Source organism: Squalius cephalus (genome assembly GCF_949319135.1).
Source record: "Squalius cephalus genome assembly, chromosome: 25".
Taxonomy (NCBI): Eukaryota; Metazoa; Chordata; class Actinopteri; order Cypriniformes; family Leuciscidae; genus Squalius; species Squalius cephalus.
Window position 1 is genome coordinate 2,019,398 of NC_137146.1, and position 9,950 is coordinate 2,029,347.

Here is a 9,950-nt window from a genome sequence, read left to right on the forward strand (position 1 = left end):
AGTTGCAAATCATCTAAAGCATTTATTTTATGTTAGATTTATGGTTGCAACTTTGCATGGAAACTGTTTTAGACTGGGGTCATTACTGGGCATCAGAGTTTCATAAAAAAATAAAAAAAATAAAAACATATTAAAAATGTGTCACCACACCCTCACATACTATGAGCAAGGAATCTAGCCTGAGAAATTCCAAATGAGGAACATTGTGTTCTTCCAATTGAAAGTATGTTTTCCCATGTATTTTTTTCCCATGTAATATTTGATTCTATCTTTCATTCAGTGCTTTGAATCATTCAATCTATAAGTGTAGATTATAACAGAACCATACATTTGCAATTAAAAAGTGCAAATGTTCAGAGGAAAATGTTTTGCCATTTTGAGAAAAAAATAGCAAAAAACTATTTTCTGTTTTGTGATAATGTAAAGCTTCTACTTTTGTTTAAGATTTTGTTAAACATCTAATTTTATGTGCTTGATTTTCAAGCCTTTTTTAATTAGATAATATTCACTCTAAAAGTCTTAATAAATCACTTAGTGGCTTATCTGAAGTGGTATAATTTAACTCAATGTATTGAAAGTGAATGCAACAGCATTGTATTAAAACACTAGGAGAGAAGCAGGGACTTACTTGCACATTCATTTTATTCTACAGAACTACAGATAATTTACTGCCACACTGAACATGCCTGTCAAAATGATCCATGTGTGAGCTTCACTCTTCATCGTGCCCTTTCTGTGAGAGGAAGAGACATGAAAATATATTGGGTAGAAGGTACTTTCTTGCTTTATTTATTTATTTATTTATTTTATTCTCTAGTTTTGAGCAATAAATTACTCCAGATTGATGTTCTGATCACACTAATCTGGTTTGCAGAATCAAAGTAATCCAAAATTCAAACATCAAGATCTGAACATATTTTCTGGAAAAATCAAAGAATAAAAATACAAATAATTATCTTAAACATACCGCCTCCTCAGCAAATCTCTTGTAGGACTTGACTTTCAGCTGCAGTTTGTCAACAGGTCCTGCAGACGACTCAGATTCTTACGGTCTTCCTCAGTCTGCAAACAGAGTACACAAAGATTTCATTCTGTCTCTATGCTTAAATTATATGAATGGAATGTATACAAAGACATGTATTTTTATGTGAGAGAATGTGACCTGGTAGGTGAGCTCCTTGATGCGTCTCTCATATTTACGGACTCCTTTCACAGACTCGCTCGCCTTTCTCTGTTCAAGCTCCACCTCATTTTCCAGCTCTCTGACCTGAGAGATGTGTAAAAGGGTTAGCTAATCAAACAAAAGTATTTAAATAACAGAAAAAAACAATAGACTTGTTTTCAAAAACTTACCCTGGCCTCCAGTTTCTGGACCTGCTTCTTGCCTCCCTTCATGGCGATCTGCTCAGCCTCATCCAGACGGTGCTGCAGGTCCTTGATGGTCTGCTCCATGTTCTTCTTCATGCGCTCCAGATGAGCACTGGTGTCCTGCTCCTTCTTCAGCTCCTCTGCCATCATGGCAGCATCAGTGATGGCCTTCTTGGCTTTTTCCTCAGCATTCCTGCACTCCTGCACTGCCTCCTCTACCTCAGTCTGAAGCTGAGTATTATCTCCCTCCAGCTTCTTCTTCTGATTCAGCAGGCTGGTATTCTGAACAATGTTGACATTCATGTAGTCTCTTGTTGATATTGATACTAAGAATGGGTTTAAAGGTTTTATTCATCTAATACAGATGTGTCATACCTGAGAATGCAGGAGCTGAACTCTCTCACTGACATCCAGCAGTTCCTGCTCAGCCAGTTTCCTTCCTCTCTCAGTTTGTTCCAGCATGGATCTCAGCTCATCCAGTTCAGCCTGCAGCAGATTGTTGCGTCTCTCCACAATGGCGAAGTTCTCTTTGAGATCATCATTACCACGAAGAGCATCATCTAGTTGCAGTTGGGCATCCTGTAAAGTACAAGTTTTGCGAACGAAAAGACTGAAGAACTATGTTGGATTTCACCAAAGCATCATAAAATCTTAATTTTGTAGATTCGTCATACTTTGAGATGTCCATGAAGACCCTTGAGTTGTTTCTGGGCTTCTGATGCCTGTCTGTTAGCCTGACTGAGCTGAATCTCCATCTCATTGAGGTCTCCCTCCATCTTCTTCTTCAGTCTGAGAGCTTCATTCCTGCTACGTGTCTCTGATTCCAGTGAGCTTTGCAGGGTATCCACCACTCTCTGCTGGTTCCTCTTGGCCTGCTCCATCTCTTCATCTTTCTCTGTCAGCTTACGTTCAATATCAGCCTTTACTTGATTGAACTCCAGTTGGCATCTTAAAACCTTTACTTCCTCATGTTCAAGAGAACTCTGTCAATTGATGAGAAAATTTTAATTGAGACTTATTTTTTCCTTTACCATGTAGGGTTACTAAAGCAAGAACTGATAAGAATGTAAATGTATACTTTGAAATGCAATGTAAGTCGCTTTGGATAAAAGCATCTGCCAAATGCATAAATGTAAATGTAAATGCTTGAAATCTCCATACAGGATCCTGTTGGGGAATCCCTTTCTGCAGATCCTGATGCCCTCCAGCACACCGTTACAGCGCAGCTGGTGCATGACCAGAGGATTCTCCATCGCCCCAGGAGTCTTGCTCTCATTGGGGATGAGGCAGCGCACAAAGTGAGGGTGAGTTGACCTCAAGTTGGTCACACACAAGTTATGTGTGTGTATAAATAAATATCACAAAACATTACCTTGTTTGTTTCTAGGGTTCTTTTCCTCCAAGTAATTTGTCTGAAACACACCTGAGTCAGCACCAGCATATCCAGGAAACAGGTAAGACAGAAGTTTCATGGTGGACTTCTGATAGAGGCCAACAACAGTCTCATTAAGAGGATCCTTGTTCTTCACCAGCCAGTTCATGATGTTGTAGTCCACAGTGCCAGCGTAGTGAATCAGGGAGAAATGGGCCTCTGGTTTACCCTTGACAATCCTGGGCTTCTGGAAGTTGTTTGATTTTCCCTTACGGTTGTCATAAAGCTTTAAATGTTGCATCACTGGCTTTGAGGAACATGCACTCCTCTTCAAGGATGGACATGATACCCATTGGCTAGCAAAGAAAAGATTAAAGGGTTTCAAATTAGCTGAGCAGTATTGATCCAATACCTGAGATCGTTCAAATTTTAAAACTCACCTTTTCAATTAGATCAAATCCATGCCGAAGTCAATAAACTCCCACTCAATGCCCTCCTTCTTGTATTCCTCTTGCTCCAGCACAAACATGTGGTGGTTGAAGAACTGCTGCAACTTCTCATTAGTGAAGTTGATGCACAGCTGCTCAAAGGTGTTGAACTAGAACAGATTAACAGTGTTGTCAACATGGGTAGAAAACAGAGAACCACAAAATGATATATTTTAGAGTAATTTTTTATGTAATGTTGGAAGTCAAATGTATTTATATTTAATCTAAATGCCAATGTACTCCTAAAATCTGACTAAATAACCCAAATAACATATACACAATTTAAAATGAACAAAACTGACTTTCTATTCTAGAATAATGGACAAAAAATATTATTAGCACATCTCATTTAAACAAACATATACAGTACAATTTTTTTTTTTTACAAAAATGCGCTTTCTATAAGATCATCACGTCCCCTTAACATCATCTGTACACTAGTACACCTGTCCGATAGACATTAAAATGTTACAGAATAATGTGATTTTATGGTAATGTGAGCAGTATGTTATGGAGGGATGTTAATAATAATATAATAATAAAAATTCATTACATTTATACAGCGCGCTGTATACATTTCTCGGCACTCTAAGCGCTTTACATAAGGGGGGGATCTCCTCAACCACCACCAATGTGCAGCATCCACCTGGATGATGCGACGGCTGATGCTACGTTAATCATGAAGTAGTCTCCACCTGCTGGACACTCTGGCCCTTTGTGACCCACTCATTTCCCACTTTGACTATCTAACAGATCTATTTGTAGAAATGTAGAAGTTAAGCTTTTACATTCAGTTAATTCATCTTTAAGAATGAGAAAAGTTAGAAAGGACTTATCAAAGATTTTTCTTACAAGTCTCAATGTCAGCAGAAGCTAGCTTTCCACTGGAAGTAAAGTGAATGTGGATGAACTTGCCCTGTTTAAAAACAACAGCTATCAATGTAATTTCATTTGGGTAAATAAAAATAAAAATAAGCATATTTTGAAACTGGAGGCAAATTAAGCTCACAAAGTGACATGAGTTGTCATTTCTGATGGTCTTGGCATTCTTGAAAGCCTCCAGAGCAGGATTACACTGGATGATTTGATCCTCCACCGTACACTAGAAAAACAGACATATAGACAGTAAAAAACAGAGCAGAGAGTTTTGTGTTTTAGCTGGTTATGCGATAGTAAAATGTATGTTGTAATTGTACCCTTAAATCATAAACTGACTAATTCATGTAATTTGTTACTTTATACCCTTTATCAATGCATAGGTCTCTGAGGTTGAATCGTTGTAATATGGATCTGTTTCTAACCTATCAATGGTGTCCTTCTTGCCACTACCAGCAGCAATGCTGGCAAAGTACTGAATGACTCTCTTGGTGTTCAGTCTTTCCAGATTCTCCACTGTCAACACAAAGCAGTCTTAGAAATGGATGAAGAATTTGTAAAAAATTAACAAATAAAGTCAAACCCCAGGATGTAACTAAAACACAGAACATCTTATGTGATAAGAATAGACTGGTTTTCTCTGTCTGTAAAAAATACATACGCATAATTATGAATGTAATATGCATAGTAAATGAACAATTTCCACTGGTTATTGACTTATAGGCTGTGCTGTTTTTTTAAAGGCATGGTTATATATAAAATATTTAAAGAATTGTCAAGTAGATGCACCTGACAGCATGTACTGATATCCATTGTCAGAGATGGAGAAGATGTGTGGAGGAGCTTCACTCTTCTTTCCTCTATAGGCAACAACGACTTCCTGGTTGTACACTGGCAGCCACTTGTAGGGGTTCACAGTGACACAGAAGAGCCCAGAGTAGGTCTGTAAAATATTCACAGAAGGTTTAGATCTGCTCATGCAAGTTAAAGAGAACGTGTGAGTGTTTTAAGACTCGACTCACGTAGATCATCCAGGCTGCGTAACGCTCTTTGAGGTTAAACAGCACAGCGGGCTCGTGCAGGAAGGTGAACATCGCCATTTTTTTTTAAAACTTTGGCGGGTTCTGGGGGTGAACATCAACCTCCTTCACAGTTACTGTCTGTGGGAACATGAGATTTGAGTGTCAAAAGTGTCTGCTTATTATTTTGTCGATGCAATCAAATTTCATCCTTTAATTAATTTTTTATATGTAGAAATAGATCAATAGAGGTGATAGACAGTTTTTTAATTTTTTTATTTGATTCATAACTATAATTATCCAGCCCTTATTTTAAACATAACACCCTGAGAACAATACAACAGGTATTTTAATGTAGAGAAATCCACTAAAAATCGCCAATTGATTTGAACACATTGAGCAAAAATTAGTGAAAAGAAAGGATCTTGCAGCATTTGAAGCACGGCATGCACATACAATGCAACATTCAGACATTTATAAGTGGCTCTTAAGTGTCTAAATAATGTAAGACTGTACTGTATATGGTAATACAGTAGGATTTCTAATAAATTAATAACTCATATGAGATTAGTCTACTGCAGTCAGTGATGTTGAGTGTCTGTCAGGGTCACTTACCTTTGCAGTTCAACTCTCCTGACACTGATGGTTTACTGTCCTACGGTCACACACAAATATAAAGCAGAATTACTTATTTAATATCAAACATTTTTCTACTATATGTTACATTATAGTCAATAGTGAGCATAAGGGCCACTTGAAAAGCATGTTCTCTCTGTGCCTGAGAGATAATATACTGTACACCAAAGGAATTGTTAATAAGATCAGGGATTCATAAAGTCTGTCTGAGGCCATAGACTCTCCACCCCTTTTTATATTGTAAGAGGTCCTCTAAATTGGGTTGCAGGAATTTCTGAAGCATGTCAGTGTCTGCGTTTGGTTAAGATGTATATGGGCTGGGGGTCTGCTGGAGGCAGGTGTACATTTATTTTGTATAGGGTATAATTCATGCCAGTAAGGACCAGTATACTTTGTCAATAGATGTACTTTCATTCAACTTATTTATGCTTCTAAATTACAGTCAAAAATGCAATTTACCACATGTAAGGTAAGGGGATTCTGGAGAAATATAAAGTTGACACAAAATGGTGGAATGCAAAGGAAACTGGAAAGTTGCTGAAATCACAATCCTGCTGCATTTTACCATTGTGTTAACAATCATAACTATTTTATTTTATATTGTCTGATAACTGAAAAAAAGAGAATGTTTTTTACATTGGTTAACAGCTGTTGGCTCAAAGAAAATGCTTCTCATTTTTTGCATCAACTGATCTGTACCTTGCTCAAGGACAAGCCAAGTATAAGTTCACTCTGTCCATCATAGATGCTTTATATCCATTCAAGCAGCCGCAACTCAATCCGTAAGGGCCAAGGTCAGTTTACAGTTGGTGTGATCGCTTCACTCAGGCCTTCATCGCTGACACGCCATTGTTCCTTTGCCTTCACACTTGAGGACAAAGATAACCTGTGAAATTCTTCCTGGGTGCTCCTAAATGATTGAGAAGAACAGCTTGTGTGATCTCTGCAACCAGCATCCATTTATGTATTTCTCCAGCAGACTGATCTCACTGCCTGTTTAAATTAATGTACACACAACCTCTCCTCAATGTCAACATAATATTCATCATAGGAAAACCCAGGTTATCTAGAACATAGGTCATTCAACTAGACAATATTTTCAGATTGAATTTTTCAATGTGTTCAGCAGCACAGTGTTGTCCGCTAAGTCAAGATCCGAAGGCCGAAAAGTGTAAAGCCTCAACAATAAGTTCATCCTCGGTCACATATCACAGTGTCCATTGTAAAAATTCTAACAACTCTTCTCACTTTTGGTCACTTTTAGTTGCTTCTGTATCTCACTAAAAAAAGTGAATCTTCTGTTATCACTTACCCTTATCTCATTCCAAGATCTGCATATATTTCGTCCTTCTGTGGAAAACAAAAGAGAATGCTGTATTTAGAAGAATGCTGGGGTACAAACAGTATTGGACCTCATTGACTTTAATTGTATGGACAGAAACACACTGACATTTTCAAAATATGTGTTAAACAAAACAAAGAGTCATTCAGTTTTGAACCATATGGGGGTGAGTAAATGATGACAGAATTGACTTTTTTGATTGGATGATCCAACTGAACTTGAGGTACCAATATTCTAATAACATTACTTTCATGCTACTAGACCTTTTTTAACCTAAAATGCTAAATTGTATCATCAACCCTTTGTAGACATGTATGCAACAACTACGTGCACAATGCACCATGAACTTTGTGCAACGTTTGCATCGATGCATATGGAGGTCTGTGTCTGACTGTCAGTCATCCTCTTACCACTTACAACATTGTTTCCTTCCCATTGTCCTTGAGTACAAAGATAACCCTGTGAAATTCCTACTGAGTCTCTGACGAAATGGAAGCAACTGATGAGGGACACTGAGAACACATAAAGCAGATGCCCAATTTGTAAAGGTCTCCAAGCGCATAAATAAACGTCAAGCGGTACATGTTGGCACCCTTGCGAGCCGTATACATACTACTTATGTTACATGGCTAATTGAGGCAAAACGATGCTGGTCACAAGACAAGTGTTTATTATTACCCAACTTTCTACCCTGTATTGAGTTAAAAGACATGGAGAAAGAGAAGAAATAGTCATGTTGTTTTCTTGGCATAAACATTTGTTCTTTTAGAATAATAATTAAAAAAAAATTCTTTATGCAAATTACAAAAAAATAATTCCTGTTGTTCATAAACAATGTTCATCTGTTATTCTCTTTATGCACCTGTTACTGGATGTCTGAAGGGGTCAACTAACTGTTAAGACCATTTGTTAACCAAAAGGGTGAAAGTTTAAGATGCTGCTACATTTCTTTAAATCATGAGGGGCTTTTCAGAGTCTTAAGATGTCAAGCCAGCAGTTATTATCTCCTGACTTATAGCAATATATCTTAAAATATCTCAAGCACATTCTACTGTGGTTTAAGGTTGCAGGATGGCTGGTTGCTCAGATCCTTTGAGGAGCTCCTCCCTATATTCAGCTGTTAGACTCCACCTCTAGCACTGGCCTGTTCTACACATTTAATACTTGGTTTTACCAGTGTACACGGTTCTCTTTATGCGATCAGCGTTCAGCTTTGTAATCAGTGACTCTTCAACAAATTTGCATTGTTTAATTTAGCAGTTTTTATTTGGAACTGTTAAATACATTAGTGTTTTAATTTGTTTTGCAGGTCTCAAGTCTCATGCACTCTAGAGGAACATGGACATTTGATGCAGGTGAGACGGCTGAAATAAAAAAAATCTGTAGTATTATATCAAACATTTAAGTTTTTATATTGAACATTGGCTTTAGATGCTCTGTAGATGTTAGGCTTACTAACAATGATTTTTCACGTTCAATCACTTTCAGTGTGGAGGATGTTTAGAGGACACTTTGGTCTGTCAGAGATGCACCCTTCTTACTGCAGAATGTGCACAGATGGGAAGACACTATAACTCCAATTGATCTACCAAAGAAATGAACCTTGGGTGTCATTCACACTTGAAAGAATAAATAATGTGGTAGGTGTTTTTTGTTGTTGTTGTTTTTTACTTGTAAATAAGTTGTGGCAAATGTTAATCTGTATTCTATAAAAATGATATACATATGTTAAGGTAAAAGTACCTTTTGTTTTAAATTATGCAAATCTAGTAGTCATTAATTTAAGCCATTAGTCAACTAATCGCACGTTTATATTAATTTAATTACTTAAATATATACGGGGGGGGGGGATACTAAACCATAATGAGCGTGTAGGCATAATTTAAATCTATTCTAAAGCGCATGGTTATGAATGTGTCTGAAAAACAGCAAGGAGACATTTTAATTATTTATTAATAAACAAGTGTTTTCTGAGTAAGTGTTCAACTCCAAAGATGAAGCTGACGACGCTGACGCCATCTCCGCAGTATAGTTAAAGGAACACGCCGACTTTTTGGGACTTTATCTTATTCACTGTATCCCCCAGAGTTAGATAAGTCCACACACACCCTTCTCATCTCCGTGCGTGCCGTCACATGAGACACAGCCATCTTCTAAGAATATAGTTCCCAGTATGTATACGGTTAGAAGATGGCTGTGTCTCATGTGACCTTGTTATTTGTACACGCTGTGACTATACAAATCACAACATGTAAATAGGAAAATGTTGGCGTTATTTAGTCACTTATTGGGAGCAGTATGCTAGCTGGAGCCGTTTACCTCCAGTCTTTGTGCTAAGCTAGCGGTGGGTGCGTCAGACCCACCTGACGCACCCACCTAAAGTCCTAAAATAAGCTAAAGTCCCAAAAAGTCGGCGTGTTCCTTTAACTCGCCTATAGAGAGAAATTCACCTTTCATACAGATTACATAATCAGAGAGTATTTGTTTTCGATTTGAAATATTATCTGTATGAACAAAAATTTCAGCGTATTTTAAGTTGTTTCCTCTGTTATCAGGAAAAAATGCAAGTGATTGCACCAGTGCCTCCATCTCATGTTTTTCGTGTGCTAATATTTTAGCTTCCGCACTCGGCACAAACACTTGGATATGCGGCTAATAAAATCACACATTTATCTATAATAACGTTAGAGCAAGCGGCCATGTAAAGTTGATACTACAAACATGATACTTGTTTCAAATGATAAGCCATATTTGAGGTCGATGGATGATAGGCAAACGTTTGGATTTCCTGCCCTGCATAAGCCTCGTTTAGTCAACTATTAAGGTGCACCCCTATGCATGTTATCTAC

At 37.6% G+C, this 9,950-nt stretch overlaps 1 protein-coding gene across 1 annotated transcript; it reads right to left on the reverse strand.

The window, feature by feature from the left end:
• Nucleotides 1–626: 626 nt before the first annotated feature.
• Nucleotides 627–2,450, reverse strand: LOC307153230 (myosin-6-like). Its single transcript, XM_079862508.1, has 6 exons — nt 2,043–2,450; nt 1,744–1,947; nt 1,354–1,650; nt 1,163–1,267; nt 968–1,062; nt 627–733 (listed from the first exon to the last, which is right to left on the reverse strand). Exons 1-5 carry the CDS (start codon nt 2,247–2,249, stop codon nt 1,003–1,005), a joined length of 873 nt encoding a protein of 290 aa, XP_079718634.1. The 5' UTR covers nt 2,250–2,450; the 3' UTR covers nt 627–733; nt 968–1,002.
• Between the last annotated feature and the right edge of the window lie 7,500 nt (nt 2,451–9,950).

Excerpts from the sequence above, each read along its gene's own strand:
- LOC307153230 (XM_079862508.1), bottom strand. The coding sequence starts at position 2,249 with ATGGAGCAGGCCAAGAGGAACCAGCAGAGAGTGGTGGATACCCTGCAA. Across the intron at positions 1,651-1,743 it reads TTCAGCTCCTGCATTCTCAG|AATACCAGCCTGCTGAATCA; the intron begins GTATGACACATC and ends AACATTGTTCAG. Across the intron at positions 1,063-1,162 it reads TCAAGGAGCTCACCTACCAG|ACTGAGGAAGACCGTAAGAA; the intron begins GTCACATTCTCT and ends CTCTGTTTGCAG.